Source organism: Suricata suricatta, chromosome 16 (assembly GCF_006229205.1).
Source record: "Suricata suricatta isolate VVHF042 chromosome 16, meerkat_22Aug2017_6uvM2_HiC, whole genome shotgun sequence".
In the NCBI taxonomy this organism is placed as follows: Eukaryota; Metazoa; Chordata; class Mammalia; order Carnivora; family Herpestidae; genus Suricata; species Suricata suricatta.
The window spans coordinates 48,428,443-48,450,505 of NC_043715.1; the positions used below are offsets into that span (position 1 = coordinate 48,428,443).

General features: G+C 58.9%; 1 protein-coding gene across 4 annotated transcripts in view; it reads left to right on the plus strand.

The window, feature by feature from the left end:
• Positions 1-21,712, plus strand: part of CLASRP (CLK4 associating serine/arginine rich protein) — a 24,043-nt gene extending 2,331 nt beyond the window's left edge. Inside the window, exons 3-21 of one of the 4 annotated variants that reach the window (XM_029924133.1) lie at positions 6,861-6,958; positions 7,509-7,610; positions 7,805-7,884; positions 9,862-9,946; positions 11,014-11,162; positions 11,969-12,065; positions 13,066-13,144; positions 13,227-13,300; positions 14,556-14,597; positions 15,427-15,642; positions 15,758-16,054; positions 17,784-18,035; positions 18,343-18,382; positions 18,736-18,796; positions 19,023-19,081; positions 19,156-19,202; positions 21,242-21,324; positions 21,404-21,428; positions 21,608-21,712. In XM_029924133.1, the coding sequence (XP_029779993.1) occupies positions 6,861-6,958; positions 7,509-7,610; positions 7,805-7,884; positions 9,862-9,946; positions 11,014-11,162; positions 11,969-12,065; positions 13,066-13,144; positions 13,227-13,300; positions 14,556-14,597; positions 15,427-15,642; positions 15,758-16,054; positions 17,784-18,035; positions 18,343-18,382; positions 18,736-18,796; positions 19,023-19,081; positions 19,156-19,202; positions 21,242-21,324; positions 21,404-21,428; positions 21,608-21,650 (1,929 nt within the window). In that variant the 3' untranslated portion in view covers positions 21,651-21,712. Of the gene's footprint in view, positions 1-6,860; positions 6,959-7,508; positions 7,611-7,804; positions 7,885-9,861; positions 9,947-11,013; positions 11,163-11,968; positions 12,066-13,065; positions 13,145-13,226; positions 13,301-14,555; positions 14,598-15,426; positions 15,643-15,757; positions 16,055-17,783; positions 18,036-18,299; positions 18,387-18,735; positions 18,802-19,022; positions 19,082-19,155; positions 19,203-21,241; positions 21,325-21,403; positions 21,429-21,607 lie in introns of those variants that run through there. The other 3 variants (XM_029924134.1, XR_003903552.1, XM_029924135.1) reach the window with 3 other exon arrangements.
• Positions 21,713-22,063: the final 351 nt, after the last annotated feature.

The window sequence follows — 22,063 nt, forward strand, 5'->3', positions numbered from 1 at the left end:
GAGGGGTGCGCCTGGGTGGCTCAGTTGGTTAAGCAACTGACTTTGGCTCAGGTCATGATCTCACAGTTCGTGGGTTCGAGCCCCGCGTCGGGCTTTGTGCTGACAGCTCAGAGTCTGGAGCCTGCTTCAGATTCTGTCTCCCTCTCTCTCTGACCCTCCCCTGCTCACACTCTCAAAAATAAATAAAAAATATTAAAAAATTCTTTTAAAAAATGAGTGGGGGGAGAAGCAGAGAGAGAGGGAGGCACAGAATCTGAAGCAGGCTCCAGGGTCTGAGCTGTCAGCACAGAGCCCAACATGGAGCTCCACCCCACGAACCCGTGAGTTCCTGACCTGAGCCCCCCAGGCGCCCCCTGGTGCACATGTGTAACACACAGCTAGCTCTGTCAGACTGGGGATTGCTTGTAGTCAGGTCACCTTTGCCTCCTAGGCGTGGGGCCAACTAATCTGGTTTGAAAGATTAGAGGAATAAAATACTCTTAGTAGCACTTACCATTTTAATTGCTCCTCCTCAGACACCAGGCTCTGTGAGAATGAACTAGAAGCTGCTGTTATTGCAGGAGAGGACTCCCTCCGAGCTCCTCACTTGCCTTCTTCTGCCCCCCAGGAAGGGACCACTGGCTCCGGTGGTGTTGAAAAAACTCTAACATGACTGAGCGCAGGACCTGGGTCTGGGTTGGTCATCGTTGAGGCCCCACTGTGGGCCAGGGACATAGATCAGTAAATAGCTGTCGCGAGCTCTGGTGATGCTAAGGGCTCATGGTGTGCCAGACCCAGTGCCCACTACGTTGGTACGTTTTCTCTCGCCCTTGAGCAGGCCTGGGAGGTTGGTATTGATCCCAATGTTAAGGTGACACTGATGAACTTGGCCAGTGCTAGTGAGCGTTTTTGTGGTCCCCACCGTACTGAACGCTTGACACGTATTTACGCTTCATCAGATCCTCGAGTCGCCTAGGAGGTGGGTCTTAGTCTCTTCATTTCACAGAGGAGTGAATTAAGTTTCAGAGAGTCTCGGCGTATGGTCATTTAGCAAGAAGGCAGAGCTGGCATTCTACCCAGACTCTGAACCTTAATCTCTCTTAGCACGTCCCCTAGAGCAGCTGGTTCATGGTGACACAACAGGGAGGCAAGATATTAAATTGGTTAAGTCCTTAGAGTTTGAGTCCTAGAGGTCTGGATTCAAATTCCAGCGCTTCCACTTACATAGCGCATGACCTTGAGCGAGTAACTCTTCTCCTGAGCTCCTTTTTTGCATTTGAAATCATGTACCCAAAAAACGTTAGTGTTTTAAACAACATAGAGGTTTTTTTCTTTTTCACTCATATGCCCAGAAATAGTGAGTTCTGCTCAAGGACCATTTAGTTTTTCAGCAGCACGTGGATTCTCTTGCCAGTGTTGTCTCAAGGTCTAAGAGGGCTGCTTAGGCACTCGCCATCCGCCTTCCTTCCAGCAGGGAAGAAGAGGGAGGGAGAAGAGGCAAAGATGCTTGTGCCAGTTTCTAAGAAAATTTCTAGGGGCGCCTGGGTGGCTCAGTCAGTTAAGCGGCCGACTTCAGCTCAGGTCATGATCTTGCAGTTTGTGGGTTCGAGCCCCACGTCGGGCTCTGCTGACAGCTCAGAACCTGGAGTCTGTTTCAGATATTGTTTCTCCCTCTCTCTCTGCCCCTCCCCTGTTCTCTCTCTCCTCTAGAAAATAAACATTAAAAAAAAACTTATAAAAAGTTTCTAGATGTTTGCATACAACACTTCCCCTTACCCCAATGGCCCAGAAAGTAGTCCCACGGTCATGGGCAGGTGCAAGGCAGGCCTTGAGACATAGGCTGTATTTGGGCGGCCTGGTGCCAGCTGCGCCAGGAGCCTGGCACTATTAAAGGAGGGGAGTGGATGTCGGCTGCCAGTTAATGGTCTGCCACAGGTGGTGGAGGGGGACCGTGTCCCTCAGGGCTGCTGCTTGAGCTCGGGCTCCCAGACCTCAGCGTGGGCGTGCCCAGAGTGACTCGCTTGCTCAGTAAGTGCTGGCTCTTGTTACTGAGTTCTTAGTACCAGGTACGGCTGGAATTGGCATGGGGTACAGGAAGGAGGGCTGGCACTCCAGGCTCCCGTTCTTGTTAGCACGGGAGCTCCCTGGGCTCTGGCTCCCCCTCAGGACGGTGGATGGTGGTGATTGTCAGCCTCTCTCTCTGGGTGACAGGACGGAAGTTCCAGAACAAGAACCGTGTCTGTCTGGTGCTTTGCAGTGGGGGCTGTACATGCTGCCGCTGTCCCCGTGTGTGAACGTGGCCAGCATTCAGATCTGAGCGGTCGAGCTGTGGGCAGCTGCTGGGCTGCTTTGAGGAGGGTAGGGGCTGCCACACGGGTCTCTGTCTTATTCTTGGGCCCAGAGGAGGCTGTGGGGCAGGCGTTGAAGAAGCCTTGGTAGTTTGTGGCCGCTGAATGGGTGTGTCCACACAGGCCAGTTTCTCTGCTCCTGATTTGTCCTTGGGGCCTGCTTTCCCTCCCAAGCTGACCTTGGTTCTGTCATTGCTCTGTCCTTGTCAGCTTTCTTCTGTAATCAGTGGTTTGGATAAAGAAACTGCGGTCTCTGTTGATAAGAAAATGGGAAATAAACAGTTCTCAGTTCAGGCATCTCTTCCAGAAAGCCCCAGGCTGGACCCCCCCACTCCCATCCTTGCCAGCCACTGCCCAGGCTGAGTCTGGCATTCCCCCGGGCTCCCCCATCCCCCTGCTGCCCGGTCTAGGTCATCACTGTGTGGGGCAGGTGAGCCCCGACCCTGGGCCGTGAGCTGTGGGGGCTGGGGCTGGGGCTATCTCAGTCATTGCCGTGGCCCTAGCCCACGCCTGGCACGTGGTGGGTGCCTGCCTGTCTGTTCAGTGAGGGGGTGAGAGCCCATGAATCCCTCTGACTCCATCTGACCCTGGAGGCAGAATAACCCAACGGCTAAGAGTGGATTTTGGGGGCGCCTGCGTGGCTCAGTCGGAAGAGCGTCCGACTCTTGATTTGGGGTCACGTGTTCGAGCTTGACGTTGGGTATAGAAGTTACTTAAATAAAAACTTGAAGGAATGGATCTTGGATTTAGAGGTATTGGACACCCCTCGTTCCTTGCAGTATTACTCAAAACAGCCAAGACTGAAGCGGTCTAAATGCGCATCTAGTGATGAAGGGGTAAAGGAAGTGTGGGGGGTCCGTGGTGTTGTTCAGCCTTAAAGAGGGAAAAAGGGCATCTTGGTACACACTGCAGCACAGAGGAGTGGCGAGGACGTTCCCCCTGGTGAAATGAGCCACAAAAAGGGATGCCAGATGCCACGCGTATGAGGTACCTGAAAGTAGTGAGGCCCCTGGAAACAGGAAACTGGGGCACTGTGGTAGCTCAGTCTGTTGAGCTACCAACTCTTGATTTTGGGTCAGGTCATGGTCCCAGGGTCGTGAGATTGAACCTTGCATCAGGCTCCATGCTGTCAGTGTGGAATTCTCTAGGGATTCTCTCTCCCCCTCTGTCCCTCCCCCACTCTCAAAATAAGTAAACTTAAGAAAAAAAAAAACTAGAAACAGAAAAGTGGTTCCTGAGGGCTTGGGGGGAGGAGAAAAGAGGAGTCATTCAGTGGGCATAGAGTTTCAGTTCTGCAAGCTGAAGAAATTCTAGAGATCAGGCGCACAGCAAGGTGCTTGTGACTTACTACTGCTCTGCCGTACGCTGAGGAGTAGTTAACGCAGTGCATTTTATACTAGAAAAAAAAGGACTTCCGAAAAAAGGGTGGATTTGGCGGTCAGACCCAATCCTAGTTCTGTTTGTTACTGGCATGATTTCAAGCCAGGGGGCCTCAGCCCTCTGAGCCTCAGTTTACTCATCTGGAACCCTACTAACCTTTGTCTCATGGTTGAGATGTTTGAGAAAATATATATAAAATGCTTGGTTCAGTGCCTGGCTTTGGGGACAGTTTATTGAATTTCCTAGACTCCACCAGCAGAGCCAGGCCCTGGACTTAGATTTTTTACTCCCAGTCTGATGCTTTTTCCTTCCTTTGGTGCTGGCAGAGCTCTACTGCGAACAATGTCCCTTGATGGCTGTGGGCCCCAGGCATTTGGCCAGGGGCCATCACGGGGCTGAGGGAGCCTGGGGAGATGAGGAGGGCGGGGAGGGAAGTGAGGTGCAGGACAAGCTGTTGGATTCCAGCAGCACCAGCCCCGTTGGAGCCCATGGTCTCAGGCGAACCCCACTGGGCTGAATGGGAACAGCTGGCGCGTGGCGAGTGCCGGATGGACAGTGGCCCAGCCTCAGGCCCTGTCGTCGGTGCGTGTCCTCCTCTGCTCTTTGTGGTGGTGGCCCGGGATGGAAGCGGTGAGGGGGTGTGGGCTGTGGGAACTTGGTGCTGGTGGGTTTTCCTGAAGGGGCTCAGTCTCCTGACCTGTCAGGACTCCTCTTCCTTTCTCTCAGTGCCCCCGAGCCCCTGCTGCCGGGCGGGCCCTGCTCCCGGCGCTAGGAAGGCGCTGGGGAGCCGATGGAGAACGAAGTGGAGATCCCTGGCCCCAGAAGTTAGGCTCTAGAGTGCGAGACAAGGGATAAATGAGTGTAAGGTGCCAAGCCAAGTGGCACCAGGTGGCGTGAAGGAAACAGGGAGTCAGGGCGCCTGGGTGGCTGTCAGTTGAGTGTCTGACTCTTGATTTCAGCTCAGGTCATGATCCCAGGGTTGTGGGATCAAGCCCTGTGTTGGGCCCTGCGCTGAGCCTGGAGCCTGCCTGGGATTCTCTCTCCCTTTGCCCCTCTCCCCTGTGCGCACGTTCTCTCAAACAATGAAACAAGAGTAAGTACAGGGTTGTGCAGGGAACTACCTAGAGTTGATGAGGAAGGCTTCTAGAAAGAGATCTGAAATAAGCGAGGGAACAGCCACATGTTAGGGCCTCTGCAGGCCTAAGGAAGAGTGAGCACAGAGGTCCGGAGCGGAGCATGGGCGGAGTGGGTGGTCAAGGAATGGCGTGGAGGCCAGGGTGCGCTGGGGCAGGACCAGGGGACAGAGGTCAGAGAGGGATGTGGCCTGATAGGCGTTAGCAGACCCCTAGGGCCTGTGCGGGCAATGGACTGCAGAGGGCCAGGGTGCAGGGAGCCCAAGAGGAGGCCGCTGGCTGGCCTGGGCGAGAGGACATGCTGGCTGGACCAGGGTGCGGCGAGACAGGCTTGGACTCTGGGGAGGCGTCGCTGGGAGCGTGGCCAGCATTCAGTGGAAAGCCCAGCAGCTCTTCCTGTGGCCCTCGTGGGTCCTGCGATGTGGTGCACGGCAGGAGCCCAGCTGGGGCCGGATACCCAGGGAGCTCCGTGGTGGGGGCTCTGGTGCTAGGTGTTCTTTCCTGACACCCTCACGGTGACTTGGCGTCGTGATTCCACGCAGTGGCTCACGCCTGAGGGGCATAGACTCAGGGGACAATGACGTATAATTCGCATACCATACAGCTCAGTGGTTTCCACTTTTGCATGTCCATCACCACGATCTAATTTTTTTTTTAATGTTTTATTTATTTTTAATACAGAGAGAGACAGAGCATGAGAGGGGGAGGGGCAGAGAGAGAAGGAGACACAGAACTGGAAGCAGGCTCCAGGCTCTGAGCTAGCTGTCAGCACAGAGCCCGACGCGGGGCTCGAACCCATGAACGTGAGATCTGACCTGAGCCGAAGCCGGAGGCTCAGCCGACTGAGCCACCCAGGCGCCCCTCCACGATCTAATTTTAGAAAATTTTCATGACCCCAGAAAGAGTACCATACCCATTAGCGATCAGTGCCCCCAGCTTCCCAGCCCTGGGGAGCCACTGATCTGCTTCCTATCTCTGTGGATTCCCCTCTCCGGACATTTCACATAAATGCAGTCATGCAGCACGTGGCCTTCTGGGACTGACTTCTGTCACTTAACACTGTCTTTTCAGGGTTCATCCATGTTGTAGCACATGTCAGTCCTTGTTTATTGGCAATTTTCCATTGTCTAAATAGGCCACATTCTGTTTATCGATCATCCGTTGATGGATATTTGATTGTTTCCATCTTTCGGCTGTTGGCAGTATGCTGCTTGAGTATTTGCGTATAAGTGTGTGAGCATCTGTTTCCTGTTCTTGCGGGTGTATCCTTAGCAGGATTGCTGGGTCTTAGGGCAGTTCTTTAATTTTTGAAGAACTTAATTTCTCTGTGTTTTTGTCAATATTGTTAACGTCTGTCCCTTCTATTTTAGCTGTCCTAACGAGTGCAAGGTGGTGTCTCGTGGTTCTGACTGATTTTTTCTTTCTTTCCAATGTTTTTATTTATTTTTGAGAAAGAGAGAGAGCAGGGGAGGGTCAGAAAGAGGGAGACACAGAATCTGAAGCAGGCTCCAGGCTCTGAGCTAGCTGTCAGGCTCCGACATGGGGCTTGAACCCACAAACTGTGAGATCATGACCTGAGCCGAAGTCGGATGCTTAACCGACTGAGCCACCCAAGTGCCCCCTGATTGATTTCTTTGCCGAGTAGTGACACTGGTCTTTTCATGAGTTCACGTGGTCCTGGTGTGTCTCAGAGGCTTGTCCAGGCCATGGTGCTCACACCTGGCTCTGAACAAGTGGCCTAGGGCCAGGAGGATGTGGGACAGCATATTTTAGGGACAGGAGGTCTTGGTACTGGCTGTATAGGAAGTTGGGCCAGAGCTCAGAGCCTTTCTCCACCATCACACGGTCCCCTGTCCCTAGAGGTTAGGCGGCTCCGGTTAGTCCTGCCACCCTGTGAGGTTAGTTACTTCTAAGTCTGTCCACCTGACATCAGAAACGAGCCTGTTGCTGAGCTTAGTGGCGGGGGCCTGCAGGTTTGGAGCGCGGTGGGTGGTGACCTCCATCCTGTCTGCCCCTGCAGAAGAAGGACCCAGCCCAGTTCCTGCAGGTGCACGGCCGAGCTTGCAAGGTGCACCTGGATTCTGCAGTCGCCCTGGCCGCCGAGAGCCCCGTTAACATGTGAGACTGAGTTCCAAGGGCAGGGCAGTGTCTGTGTCTGAGGGTAGGAGGTCAGAAGAGACCTGGGGTATGGATAGACCTTTGGGGACTCAGGCAAGGAATGCCTACCCTGCTTGAAAAGGTGACTGTCACTGGCTGAGGAGGGCAGGCAGGCATGGGGAGGGAGTTGCTGGGGTGCAGAGGTGGTTAGGGTACTTAGAGGCCAGGGCCACAGGCCCCCATGAAATGGGAATTGGTTGCCAGAAGGGACATTTCAAGGTGACAGGGCTTAGAAAGTGGCCCGTGGGACCTAGCTCAAGTTTCTCTTTCTTGCTTGCTTCTGAGAATTAGGGCCCCAGTTTCCGCGAGGCCCTACTCAGGCCCTAACCAGGCTAGGAGCCTGAATGCGGATTCAGGGGGGTTAGTGACATAAGGGATTGAGAAGGAGGGGTGATGTTGGGGTCCATGGCCTGGAAGATCACAGGAGCTGAGGATCAGGCTCCCAAATTTGAGGTGACAGGAAACAGGCACGGGCACTGGGGACCCTAAGCTCCTTGCTCCCCATTTTCAGGATGCCCTGGCAGGGGGACACCAACAACATGATCGACCGCTTCGATGTCCGCGCCCACCTCGACTACATCCCCGACTACACCCCCCCGCTGCTCACCACCATGTAAGCAGCTTCCCTGCGGCCTCCTTCCAGACCCCGGAGTCTGCCTCCGCCGCTGCCTCTTCCCCAAACCCTTGCTTGCGCGTCACCTTGCTGGGAAGGGGGGTGTGTGCTGGTGGGGAGCCTCTCAGCTCCTGCTGGCTGGGCGTGGGGCCTGCCCTCCCCCTCTCGTCTCAAGATCTCGACCTCCTCCAAAGCTCCCCAGAACAGGAGTCGGATGAGCGGAAATGTAACTATGAGCGCTACCGAGGCCTGGTGCAGAACGACTTCGCCGGCAGTGAGTGCTCCGGGGCGCGGGGGCAGCGGGCTGCCATGCACACGGGAGGGCTTTCCCCCGGGGGCCTGGGGGCTGCCCCCAGCTCTCTCCCTCCCGGGCCTCCATCTCTGGGCCCGGTACAGGTGATAACCTGCTAAGTGAGGTGGTCCTGTCGAGGTCACTTCCACATCCCACGACCTTTGCCTCTGGTCTTTTTTCCTGAAAAATTGGAGAAAATCGCAAGAACCCATTGTTTCCCTGTGTTTTTCACCCTGCTTGTTTGGGTTGGAGTGTCACTTTTAAAGAGGAAATTTCTTTCGGGAATTGTTTAGGAATATTAGACAGAGTTTAAGAGTCTGCCCAGTGTTTGTATATGCTGGTACGTGTCCGGTATCATTCTCTGAGCCGCAACCACGGCTGCTTCACAAATGAGAAAGTGGAGGCTCAGAGTTCTCCGCATGCCGGACTTGCCCAGGGAGATTCAGACCCTGAGTTGTTTGTCTGTATTATCTTATTATACCTGATTACATCTGCACAGTCGCCTAGGGGTGGTGCCCATTTTACAGCCGAGTATGTGGAGGCTCAGGAGTTGGTGGGAGTGTCTACAGAGCTGGGATTCTTACCCGGCCCTTAACCACTGCTGCCTCCTGCTGGCCAGCTCCGAGCTCTAGCTCCCCCAAGGAGGGTTTGAGACTTCCCCTTCCGGGGCTTCCCTGTGGAGTTAGAGCGTGGACAGGCCCACACACAAGTTCCTCAGCCTGGAGGGCCTGGTTGTCCCCCCAGAGAAGGGTGGTAATGATGGTTTCTGTCCCCCAGGCTGGCTGTGAAGGCTGGAGGAGGGGCGCGTGAAGTCCCAGCACTGAGCCTGGCACAGCCAGCCCCCGCTGTGGGTTTGCCGTGCCCTTATTTTTGTGTTTCTAAGGTAGACGTTTCAGCACCTCTGAAATCAAGGATTGCCAGAGTTCTAGCAGCAGGCGAGGTGTTAGAGCCAGGGAGATTTCTCCTCCCTGTTTGCTTTCGTCCGGGGTCACGGGGGTTGTTGGAGATGGAGCCAGAGTTTCCGTTCAGTTCTGACTCTGCACTTGTTCATTGTCACAGTTCCTGAGCCCTGAGGTGTGTCATGTGCTCCTCTGGGGCGGGGGTCTCCTTGGGACAGGGCAGAAGCCTGTAGTCCCCAGAGTGCGTGGCGATTGCAAACTAAGGCAGCGTTCTAACAGATGGTGGGCTGTTCTTCAAGGGTGGGGTCAGGGAGGGGCGCAGGGGCTCTCTCTGGCAAGGAGAGGGAGGCCACGGAGGAACCCTGTGGGAGGGGTGGGGGTAGGTGTTAGGCACCCTGTGAGGACAGAGCAGAGGCCTGTGTGGCTGGAGCAGGGAAAGGGAGGCACCGCAGGAGATACAGGCCAGTAGGGCCCTGGGCGGGACCTGGGGTGGCCGCTGGAGCCCGGGAGGTGCGGCGCCACCTCCAGGCTCGGTCTGCCCGTCCACCTGGGGGTTTGGGTAGTAAAGCCAACACCCACGGAGGGAAGGGGTCTCACCCGGGGTCCCACGCCCAGTCGGGAGCATATGTTTCATGCTGGGAAGGTCGGGGGAGCCCCTGATACGATGCCGAGCTCCCCAGTTAGGTGTTGTGGCTAAACGAGGGCCCGGATGGCTGTAAACAGGATTTAAACCTGAGCCGCGGTAAGGCACGTGGCAGAGTAGCCCGTGGAGTGTGGCACTAAAGGACCCAGTGCAATGCCTCCCTTCCGGTGATGGGTGATGGGGCCTGGGCACCAGGCGCTCCCTCGAGCCCTACAGCAGAGGACCTGAGGCAGAGAGCAGTTAGGTCCCATTACTGTGGCAAGGCCCCCTGCACTTGTGTCCTCGTCGCACGATTTATGATTACCCGCACATCGGTGACCGCCCCTGGCTGTGCTTGGGTCGTGCCCACCCTCCTGCCCCCGCTGCACGTGCGTGTGTCCCTGCTTCCCGGTGACCCCACCTACCGTCTCGCCGCAGTCTCGGAGGAGCAGTGCCTGTACCAGATCTACATTGATGAGTTGTACGGAGGCCTCCAGAGACCCAGCGAGGATGAGAAGAAGAAGTGAGTTGAGGGGTTGGGGGAGGAGGGGGACTGGGAGCATCACCAGGGCATGGCCTCATCCAGCTTGTCCATGTCGGTGTCCCCAGAGTCAGGCAGTGCTTGGCACTGGTGGGCGCACACTTAGTAAGCATTTAAAGGAGGCAGTGGTGGCCGGAGGAAAGGATTTGCTGGGAAACGTCAGCCTTGCGCTTCTGGACTGCAGCGCAGTGGGAAGGGCCATTGGTTGACCCGGCCCGGGTTTCAGTCCTACCTGTGAGGACTCCCTCTCTGGGCTTTGGTGTGCTCCCCCATGTGACAGGCTGGCAGGGGTCCCCTCTGTCTGCGGGTGATGGCGCTTGTAGCTGCCCCGTCCTGCACCTCCCCTGCAGTAAGCGTGTGCTCCACAGTGGCCAGCGTCATCTGGAAATGGCCTCCTCAGGCCATGTCCCTCGACAGGAACAGCGGGGAGGGAGGCAGGGCCTTACCTGGAGCCGCCGCCGGCTCGGGGGCGTCCCCAGCCAGCAGTGTCGCTGTTCTCTTCCTTCCCTCTGCCTGGGTAGCCTTGTGACGACTCCTCCCCTCGTGCTGCTGAAGCTTCCCCTTGGTCCTCAGCGCCCGCTGCTCTCCTCCCTTTGGGGTTGCTGCAGACGCAGTGGAAGCTTCTTGAGGACTGGTGTTTACCCAGGAGCCCACGCTCAGGAGAAGGCTGGCCCTGGGAGGGCGGCAGGGAGTGTTGACTACATTCATTCAGCGACAGACTCGCAGGAGGCCCTTCCTCCGCTCGGCAAAGCTGGGCCACGCTGTTACCCAGGATAACTGGGTCCTGCCCTCTTGGGGCAGCAGATTGCTGGGGGAGGCGGATCTGTCCCCCAACACGAATGACCCCACATGGGTGGGGCTTCCTGGGGCGTTGGGACTAGAGTCTGGGGGAGGAGGGAGGGGTTGGTGGGAGGCAGGCCAGAGGGTTCTAGGCTGAGAGTATGTGTGAGGGCCTGGAAGTGGGGGTGCCCTCGAGAGGCCAGGTGCAGGGCGTCAGTGTGCCCTGGAGGCTTGGCCCTCCTGATTCACGGGCCCCTGCCCCATCCCAGACTGGCAGAGAAGAAGGCTTCCATTGGCTACACCTACGAGGACAGCACCGTGGCCGAGGTGGAGAAAGTGGCGGAGAAGCCAGAGGAGGAGGAGTCACCAGCTGAGGAGGAGAGCAACTCGGACGAAGATGAGGTCATCCCCGACATCGGTGGGGTCCCCTCTCTGCCCTCCCCCACCCCGCAGTCCCCGGGCATCGTTTTCGTGTCTCGTTTCTCACCCTCCGTGGGGCGCCCTGCACTTATGAGCCCCATCTCTCCCGCCCCCACTCTGGGGTGCTCCAGCCTCTGCCGTCCTCCCTGCCTCACTCATGTTCTCCTCTGTGCCGGCCTCCTTCTCTGTGCGTCTCCTCTTTCGTTTCTAGGACCCTGCTCTTCCCATATTGTCCCCACCTAGGCTCTGTCTCTGTCCTCTTCCATTTGGTCAGCCTGTCTCCCTCTTTTCCTCTTTCCTCTGGAACACAAGTGTGCATTCAGCCCCAGAGCTGTCCCTCGCCGCCCCCAGCACTGCCATTCACCCCCTTCCCAGATCCCCGTGGCACCGGCCCTCTGCCTGTCTCCCCTTCCCGGCCAGCTGCTGCTTATCCCACACACGTAAGGGCCCCATCCTGCCTTCCATGTATTCGTGGTGCCTCCGTCCGGCTCCTGAGCACCCGTGACCCCCATCCCCTTCCCCCCTCGCTCTGTGCCCCCCCCCGTCCCCCTTCATGCCCTGTGCGGAGTGGTTGTCCGTCCCAGTACTCTTCGTTCGGACCCGCGTCCTTCGCACCGCCTCTCCCCGCCCCTTGCCCTTCATCGTGCTTGCCTCTGGCCCAGCCCTGGGCCGGCGTGGGGATGCGGAGGCGAGCGGAGGCCTGAGTGTGGTGGGCCTCCCCTCATGCCCATCTCCGGGGTGCTGCCCCTTCTCCCCGGTCCTCTCGCGCGGCTTTGGTCCCTGACAGCCTTTCTCTTGGTGCAGACGTGGAGGTGGACGTGGACGAACTGAACCAGGAGCAGGTCGCCGATCTCAACAAACAGGCTACGACCTATGGCATGGCCGACGGCGACTTTGTCAGGTGAGGCCTGCTGGCTGGTTCTCCTTCCTGCTCCGGACCTGGCATTTGTCATTCCCCAATGGCCACTTTGTTCCTGAGCACTGGTGCGCCTGGCCCCACGCCAGGGCCTTCACACACACGGGCTCCTGAGCTTGTGTAATGGATGCTCATTACTGGGCTTTGCCTGCGCAGAAACTGAAGCTGTGCCCAACTCCCCGTGACTGTGGCCATCTGACCCCTAAAAGCTCCCAGGGCTCCCGGGCCTGGCGGACAGCGCCCTCTGGGAGAGGCTTCGTTCACTGCATCACTCACTCACACTTACCCCTGGAGCCTCTTCGCTGAGGTTCATCCTGTGCAGATCCCATAGAACAGCCCCAGCTAACAGAGTGTGCAGTCTGAGTCCGAATAATCCTGTCTGAACACAGCACCCTCTGCCCGGAGCCCTCCGTGGCCGCCCCGACACTCGGGCAGCCAGAGTCCTCACCGCGGCCACACAGTCCTACTCTCTGGTCCTCTGCCCCCTTCCCACACACGCTTCGCCCCTGCCCAGCCTCCGTGGCCTCCTTGCCCCCAAGCCCCGCACCCCGCCATCTTGCAGCCACTGGAAGAGGCTCTGCCGGCCTCTGTGGTGTTGCTTACTCCCCAGGGCTGCTGCTGAGCCCGGCCTTTCTCTGCATGGCTTCGCTGACCTCCCTGCTGAAGGCTGTAGCAGCTTCTAGTAGCTTCTACCAGCTCCCTGGCACTTCTTCCCCCTTTTACAGTCAAGGTTGTCACCATTCAATCTACTATTTTGGTCATTGTCTGTTTTGTGTCCAGAATGTAAGCCCGTGAGGGTGAGGATTTCTGCTTATTTTTAGTGTTGAATCCCCAATGTGTAAAATAGCATCTGTATGCATTAGGTGCTCAGTAATAATGCTGAATGAGTGAGAGAGCTTAGGATGGCATGAATCCCTTGCTTCTTGCGACGATCCTGCTTGTGGCCTGCCCGCTCCTCCATTGTCACCCTCCTCTCCCTCCGCAGGATGCTCCGGAAAGACAAGGAGGAGGCAGAGGCGATCAAACACGCCAAGGCCCTTGAGGAAGAGAAAGCCATGTACTCGGTGAGGGCCGGGCCGGATGGGGGCAGGGGTGAGCGTCAAGGAGGGCAGAGCCCTTACCGGCCCGGTGCCCACCCCACTCCAGGGCCGTCGATCCCGGCGCCAGCGGAGGGAGTTCCGGGAAAAGCGTCTGAGGGGCCGCAAGATCAGCCCCCCCAGGTAGGTCGGGTTCTTCCCTGTGCCCCTGCCCCACCAGCCTCACTCTTTCAGGGCTCTGGGGGCGGGGCTGGGGCTCACGGAGACTCTGCGGGGGCAGACTTTTCAGACAGAGTCCTCCCAGCAAGGTAGCATACAGGGAAGATTTCTGGTAGGAGTGGCTGAGGGCCTGTGGACGCCCTGCCCTGCCAGCCACTCCCTGTACCCTGCTGGACTCGGGACTCTTGCCAGGCATCCCAACACCTGTGGGGAGGTGGTGTGGAGTCGCTGAAGCACTGAGGGCAGAGTGAAGGGAGCAGGCCTGTCCCTGGAGTCCTACCCGGTTCCTCTGGCCGGGCCGTGTCCTTGTCAGATTTGGGGGAAATGACTCCTCCCAACCTTCGGTTTCCTCCTTTGGAAAAGAGGCACTGTCACCTCCCAAGATTGGGGGCGAGCCAGTGTCCACTTTGAGGCCCCAGGCAGGTTTGGATGAGGCGGTCTGGTGGGGTGCGGGGAGCCCGCCTAGGTCGAGCGGCCTCAGGACGAGCCTGCTGCAGCCTCGTAGCCTTGGAGGCCGCGGGCAAAGCCACACCACTTTTCACGCTGTCTCCTCTGGTGGGGGAGGGCCTTCGAGGGGAGCCATGACGGTTAAACAGCTGGTGTGGGCTCAAGGCTTGGTGTGGGGTCTGGAAAGGCTTCTTTAACAAGCGGTATGATCCTTGCTGTCGGCATTCTCCCCTAGAAGCACGGGGCAGTGTAGAGCCTGTGGGCTCAGGGCCCCAGGCCTGGCTGTGAATCCTAGCTCCTTAGCTGTGTGACACTGGGCAAGTGACTCACTCTCTCTGGGCCTCAGTTTCTTCCGCTTGAGGTGTGAATGATCAGTGCGCCGGTGTCAGAGGTGCTGTGAAGAGCGGTTGAGGGCGCTTTTCGAGGTTTACTGTCATGGTCGTTGCTGAGCCAGGACACGGTTAGCAGAGCCAAGGACTTGGAGTGGTGGGGGAATGCTTCAGTCTGGGGTCTGGGGCCCAAGCAGGACTGAGGCTGCCGAAGTCCTTGTTGCCCGGGGGCCTGGGACGTTGTTTGTGGTGTGTGGCTGAGGTTCGGGCTTTGGACAGGGCTGAGGGGAGGTGAGCAGAGGGATCAAGGTAATGCTTAGAACCTGGTCGCAGCCCCCTCCTCACTGGGCCCGGGACCTGGCCTTGAGCGCCTTGGTTGGGGGAGTGGGTGCAATTCCGTGCCCACTCAGATGCCCAGCCTGTCTCACTCTGTTCTTCCATAGCTATGCCCGCCGAGACAGCCCCACCTACGACCCCTATAAACGGTGAGTTTCCAGGGCCCAAGGAAGGGCAGGGCTGGGGAGGTGGGGTGGGTGTGGCGGGGCTATAGGCTGTCCTGGCACCTGCTGTCACCTGTGAGTCTCAGTCATTTTTCTATTTTCTAGAACGTTACTCTGCTTTCCCAGTTTTTCCCTTTAAATGTGAACCCTCTTTAATTTTCTGATTAAAACACAACCTGGTTGTGTGTTAAAGATGACCCAGTCTGATAGAAAGGCCTGCCGTAGAAATCAAGTTTCTTTGCTCTAAATGCTAGAGGTTATCAGAGAGCAACATTGCCTTGCCCATGTGTGTGTCCAGGATGTGGGAGTGCTTCGGGCAGGGCCCTTGAGGGTGGACAGACCTCGGTCTGACCCCCGTACGCTTCTCGGGATGCCGAGGGAGGGACCTGGCTCTCTGGGCTCAATGGAAGAATGGGTAAGGTGAGGCATGTGCCTTTTGGAGCAAGGTCTGCCAAAGGCAAGAGCTCGATACGGGGGAGCTCTTGGGGATGCAGTGGAAGGGAACCATACTTAACGTTTTAGAACTTCTTTGAAAGTTATGTTGAAGAGATCTTTCTAGATCTGTTTATTCCCTTTTAATAGTTGGATAAGATCAATACGTTTTTCTCTCACTCGGTTTCTCATTTTGAGGAGGATCCATGGCTGGGGGTCAGACTCTTGCATAGCCGGGTGTCCTTCGGCCCTTGGCTCTGTTCCTTGGTGCTGGGTGTCCAGCGCCACTCCGTGTGCTCCTCTGTGGTCCTGGGAAGTGTTTACTTAGCCGGGGGTCTCCCAGGCAGCCTGGCAGTTGAGCCCCCTCCTCCCTGCCCTGCAGGTCGCCCTCAGAATCCAGCTCCGAGTCCCGCTCCCGCTCTCGCTCCCCAACCCCAGGCCGCGAGGAGAAGATCACGTTCATCACCAGTTTTGGGGGCAGCGATGAGGAGGCAGCCGCGGCAGCAGCTGCGGCCGCCGCGTCGGGGGCCACCACAGGGAAGCCCCCCGCGCCCCCCCAGCCCGGCGGCCCCGCACCGGGACGTAATGCCAGCGCCCGGTCGGTAACGCTCACGCCGCCCGTCCTACGCCCCTGGCCACCATGGGGGGGACCCAGGGCAGTGGGGGCCACGGCCCAGGCCCACGCTGACCGGCCCTCCGTGCCCCGCCTGCAGCCGCCGCTCCTCCTCCTCCTCTTCCTCCTCCTCTTCTGCCTCGAGGACCTCCAGCTCCCGCTCCAGCTCCCGCTCCAGCTCCCGCTCCCGCCGTGGCGGGGGCTACTACCGTTCTGGCCGCCACGTACGCTCCCGTTCCCGTTCCCGCTCCTGGTCCCGCTCCCGGTCCCGCTCCCGGCGCTACTCTCGGTCCCGTAGCCGTGGCCGGCGGCACTCAGGTGGGGGCTCCCGAGATGGACACCGGTACTCCCGCTCACCCACCCGGCGCGGTGGTTACGGGCCCCGGCGCAGGAGCAGGTGCGTGGGGCTGGCGTGGGGGGAGGGGGTCGGGGGAGGGGGGGGAGCGGGGACCTGGGGGTGGGCGCAGCCCTATGTCGGCAAGACCAGGCTCTAGGGGACCAGGCCACTGCCGTTTTGTGAGGAAGCACTCAGTTTATAGGGGGAGGCGTGTGCTGCCTGTTCGTCATGTGCAGGACATGGGGTGGAGCCCGGCCGCATTCTCAGGGATGCAGTGGGGACAGGAGACAGAGCTGCTCTTCCCCGGGGTGTTCCCAGGCCGGGTGGGGGGTGGGGATTGCATGTGGAGCAGCTCGTGGACACTCCAGGGTGTCCCGTGGTTTGCAGTGGGGCCTGGCTGGCCTCTAGGGCTGGGGTACTCTGGGCAGGGAGGTGGTGTAGCCGAGGCAGGGAGCGGAGCACCTGGGGACTGCGATGCCCTTCCTGGGTCCTGAGCCGGTGGGATCAGGGCTGCTTGTGAAGGCAGCGTGGCTCAGCCTGCGAGAGCACGGGCCGTGGAGCGGCTGCCTGGCCTTAAATCCTGGCCCTGCCCGTAAGCTTTTTGGGGCTGTGTTTTTCTCATCTGTACAATCAGGAGAGTAGTGTCACTCTCACTGAGTTGGTGGGAAGGTGTGACAGGTAATGCAGGGGACTGCTCCTTCCACCTACGGGGGGTGGTGTCCAAAATGAAGGGGTCAGGTGAGCCCTGGTGGATGGAGGCGCTTGCGTCCTGTCCAGTCAGGCTGTTGCCTGTGCAGCGGCAGGCCTGGCATTGTTCTGTCTGGTGGTTTCTCAGGAGAAATCGAGAGTCTGGATTTTTATTTTTATTTATTTTTTTTAATGTTTTTATTTACTTTTGAGAGACAGAGACAGAGACAGTGTGAGCAGGGGAGGGTCAGAGAGAGAGAGGGAGACACAGAATCCACAGACAGGCTCCAGGCTCTGAGCTGTCAGCACAGAGCCCGATGTGGGGCTTGAACCCACCAACTGTGAGATCATGACCTGAGTGGAAGTAAGATGCTTAACTGACTGAGCCACCCAGGCGCCCCGAGAGTCTGGATTTTTAAAGGGTAGTTCGTTTTCTCAGTACTGGCCAACAAATTGGAGTTCCGTGAAAACTTGGACAGTCCCGACAGAATCAGAGTGCAGTGTAGATTTGGCTTCCAGGCCATTCTCTGAAGCCTCCCAGGGTGGCCATGGGAGCGAGGCAGGGGGTAGAGGAAGGGGGCCTGGCCACATCTCAAATGCCAGCCTGAGGGGGGAGCCCTAGCCGAGGAGCCCCCAGGCACCTGAGCAGAGGAAGGATGGGGCTGCACGTCCCCAGCCTGGGTCTTGTGGGATCTCTGCTATGGATTGGTGGGGCGAGTGGGCAAGCGGGTAGGGAGGTGCTGCGGGTGTGGATAAGGTCATAGCCCCCAGGCGCCCAGAGCTGGGCACAGTGAGTAGAGGGGGAGCTGGGCAGCCACGTCCCACCCTCCCAGAGGCCACCTCCCAGGGAAGTGGGCGAGAAGGGGTCTCACGAGTGAGAAGCAAAGAGCCATTTCAGGGTGGCAGTGTCTGGAGGGTGGCCTCTGAGTGGACACCAGTCGAGGCCAGGGGGCACCCAAGAAGGCAGCCCGAGAGGAGCGCTCATCGCACTGGGCCTACTGCAGGGCCTGGCGGGATGGCTGTCCATTTGGAGCCAGGGCGGGGTGTGTAGACAGGGTCCCCGGCCCCTCACGGCCCCCCTCTGACCCCGCCGTGCCCCCAGGAGCCGCTCCCGCTCCGGGGACCGATACCGGCGGGGCGGCCGGGGCCCCCGGCACCACAGCAGCAGCCGCAGCCGCAGCAGCTGGTCCCTCAGCCCGTCCCGCAGCCGCAGCCTGACTCGGAGCCGCAGCCCCAGCCCCAGCCGCAGCCCCAGCCCCAGCCGCAGCCCCAGCCACAGCCACTCGCCATCGCCCCCCAGAGAGAAGCTGACCAGGCCGGCGGCGTCCCCTGCTGTGGGCGAGAAGCTGAAAAAGTAAGCAGGGGCCGGGGGAGACCGTTGTCAGCCTGACAAGGTGGCTGAGCTCTACCGCTCTGTTTTTGAAGGGACCTTGGTCCTGCCTCGGGAAGTCTGAGGGGACATGGCCCCTACTTGGGAGGGTAGATCTGAGGGGGTTCTGAGGATTCGCAGCCCTGCCGTGGGTGAGGGTCAGGGGGCACGGCCCTGTGTTGAGAGACCTGAGAGGCACAGTCCCTCCTCGGGGGTGTCTGCGGCCCACCGCCCTCATCCGGTACCCAGGTTGCACGGGCCAGAGGTGGCAGCTGCCCTTTCCTCCTCCCAGGACCGAGCCTGCCGCTGGTAAAGAGACAGGAGCTGCCAAAGTCAGTAAGAATTTGGAACTCACCCGTCTAATTCCCGCCAGCAGCAGTGCCCGAGAGCTGGGCCCGGTGGGCCTGCAGGGGGGGCCCGGGGCGGGGTGGGGGTGGCCTAAGGACCCAGCCCTGGGGTTGAAGCGGGCTGGGAACACTCTGCCCTGTGAGATCTGCGTCCCCCTCCCCTCCTCACTGTCCCGTGGGGCTCCAGCTGTCCCCGGGCCTCCCAGACCCTTGTGGCAGGCACCTGCGGCCTGTTCCTCCTCCCCACGTGCCCCCGCAAGTCCCAGGCTCTTGGATGAGGTGGTGGTGGGAGCTCCGGACACCCACCCCCTCTCCCGCCTCTTCTCCCCCTTCCCCAGCCCAAGCTGACGCCACAGGAGAAGCTGAAGCTGAGGATGCAGAAAGCACTGAACAGGCAGTGTAAGTCTCCTGGCGTGCGCCGTGTCCCCAGCCCTCCTTCTGGCCCATGCAGGGGAGGCCTTGCCCTTTCCTGCGCAGGCAGGCGGCGGTGTGCATGTCCTGCCACCATGCTGAGGGGCCTTGGCTGTCTGGTTGGCCTCTCTGGGCTCAGCTTTGGCATCGGGAAGCGGGGTGGGGGAGGCTCTTGAGGGCACCCCTCAGCTCTCGTGTCCCTCCTTCACCACAGTCAAGGCGGATAAGAAGGCGGCTCAGGAGAAGATGATCCAGCAGGAGCACGAGCGCCAGGTAGGAGTGGGACTGAGAAGGGGGGCCGGGCTGAGGGGACCAGCGGGCTGCCCTCACAGCCGTCTCTGCCACAGGAACGGGAAGACGAGCTTCGAGCCATGGCCCGCAAGATCCGCATGAAGTAAGACCCTCGCACTCCCCGCACCGAGGTCATAGCCCCCCGCTCGTGGGCTGCCCAGCCTTCCCCACCACCGGCCCCCAGTTAGAGCCCTGTGGTCTGCGTCGCCCCTGAGGTGGAAGACAGGTGCCCGCCGGCCCTTGGGGTCCTCCCCGGCCTCAGCCTGTGTGGTGCGCCTGCCGCGGCACCTCCCCGGCTCCGCGGGCCGCCTGGCATGGGGGCTCTGCTCTTCTTCTCTGGCTTCATTCAGGAGGGCCTCCCTGACTGTGCTGTAGCACCCCAGACCGCTCCATCCATCCTCCAAGCCTGCTGTGTTTTTTCCGGAGCGCGACCGCCCCCTGGCATGCGCTGTTTTATTTCCTCGCGTACTGTTGTCCCCAAGGCGAGAGGGGAAGACAGTTCGGTGCTGGGTCCCCGCTGTGTGCTCAACCCCGGGGACACAGGAGGGACGCTTAGTAAAAGCCAGCCCCGTGGTGGGTTCCTCTTCTCCCCTGTTTCTCGACTCCTCGCTGCTGACAGTCCCAGCTCTGCCTCTGTCTGACCATGTGGCCCCCAGGGTGGTCGCTGGCCCTCTCGAGCCTCACTTCAAATGTTTTTTCACTTGTTTATTATTGAGAGAGAGAGAGGGAGAGAGAGAATGAACACAATCGTGGCGGGCAGGACAGAGAGCAAGGGAGACAGAATCCGAAGCAGGCTCTAGGCTTTGAGCTGTCAGCATGGACTCGAGCCCATGAACCACAAGGTCATGCCCTGAGCCAAAGTCAGATGCTTAATTGACTGAGCCACCCAGGCATCCCCTGCTTTTTAAAACTATTTTTTTTTAATTTGTACTGTTTTCATTTAAAGTCTCATTTTATTTTTTATTTTTTATTAAAAAATTTTTTTTTGTTTTATTTTTGATACTGAGAGAGAGCATGAGAGGGGGAGGGGCAGAGAGAGAAGGAGACACAGAACTGGAAGCAGGCTCCAGGCTCTGAGCTAGCTGTCAGCACAGAGCCCGATGCGGGGCTCGAACCCACGAATGTGAGATCTGACCTGAGCCGAAGTCGGAGGCTTAACCGACTGAGCCACCCAGGTGCCCCTAAAGCCTCATTTTATACTCTGCAGCCAGGACATATCTTGGTGACGACCTGATGGGGTAGCTCGGGGATTAGTGCTCAGAATGCGAAGGCCTGCTCGCTCAGGGCCAGCAGGCAGAACTGAAGCTCTACATGCTCAGTGTCGGCATGGAGGGCCCATCGGTGGCAGGGCCATGTCAGACTGCTTGTTTCTGTCATACTTGATGTGGGTGCTCAGATCAGCAGCTTCGCCTCTCCGAGCAGGGACAGTCCCCTTCCTCTCCTGGGCACCAGCCATAGGGCCTCCAGCGCAGCGCCTAGCGGGTCAGAAGTCTGTTTGTTCTGTTTGTCGCTGGTTTGCTTTTCGCACGCCCGTGTGGTGGGCTTCCGAGGGCGCTGCCTGCTTGTCAGGTGGGGAAGCAGAGTGCGCGGGGACTCAGCATTGTGGCCAGTCTGATCTGAGTTCTGATTCTGCCTCTGCTGCCCACCAGCTGTGGGCTTTTTTCCTGTCTGGGCCTTGGTTTTGTTCCTCTGCTAAATGGGGATGGGACAGTTGTCTCTCTTTACAGGCTTGTTGGGTGGATTCACTGAGATCAGGGCCAGAGTAGAAGGGGCCTAATAAGTACATCCCTTAGGGTTATGTGTCCCAGACATTCTGCCGAAGGCTGATAAAGCCCCTAGTGTGTGAGTCCGTCTTTTGAGACCACTTAAACCGACAGGAAATGACCCAGCTTCGCAGCCCTTCTGTGTGCTCGTCCAGCAGACCTTTGACAGCAAGGCTGACCGACATTCCAGTCCTGGGTCTGCCCAGCCTGATCCCTCTGAGCTGCGTTCTTGTTTCCAAGCAAGGACGGCAGCAGTCCCTGCCCTTGGGTTTACTCTGCCCTTGGACTGGGATGTTGGAAGCACCTGCCCTGGGCAGGCAACCCAGCCCACCCCCAAGTTCAGGGTCCTCGCTGCAGGCTCATGCCCTTTCCCCTGCAGGGAGCGGGAGCGCAGAGAGAAGGAGAGAGAAGAGTGGGAGCGCCAGTACAGCCGGCAGAGCCGCTCGCCCTCCCCCCGCTACAGTGAGTGTCCCCGCCACCCCCAGCCCCAGCCCCTCAGAGCTCCAGCCCTGGGCATTTGCTTTGTTCTCTTTCTTTCCAGGTCGAGAATACAGCTCTTCCCGAAGGTAAGCAAGCTACCCCACCCCAGAACCTGAAGTGATCTTCCCTTTCCTCCCTGCGCCCCTCCCGGAGGCAAGGCTGGCCTGGTCCCTTAGCATCCCTGTCCCTCCCTCCACAGCCCAGTCCCTGTCACTGACGCCCGTGTGTGCACAGCCCTCACAGGGACCCTCCTTTCTCTCTCCAGGCGCTCAAGGTCGAGATCTCGAAGTCCCCACTACCGACATTAGGCAGAAGTTGGGGGGAGGGAGCAGGGGGCTGGTGGGGGGAGGGATGAGGGCTCAGGCTGTGATGCTGCTGGTTTTATCTCTAATGAAATAAAATCACACTCGCTATTTAATTCCCTTTACCTGGCCTCCGTGTCATGTGTGGTCAGTGTCCAGCAACCAGGGACAGCGGAGGAGGAAGCCGGTTGGGTTCAGGGACAGGAGCCAATGCCAGGAGCCCATGTGGCAAATCCTGCCCTACCCGGGTGTCAGCGGCTCCTTGTTCATCTGGAGCACTCCTGCTGCGGGCCCAGGGAGGGGGGCAGGATCAGTGGGGGTCCATGGGGAGGGGCTGGCACTGGGCATGTGGAAGGCGGGCCAGGACTTTGCCCAGGGGCCTCTGGTGACAGGTCCGGGCTTCTCCCCGCCCTCGCCTC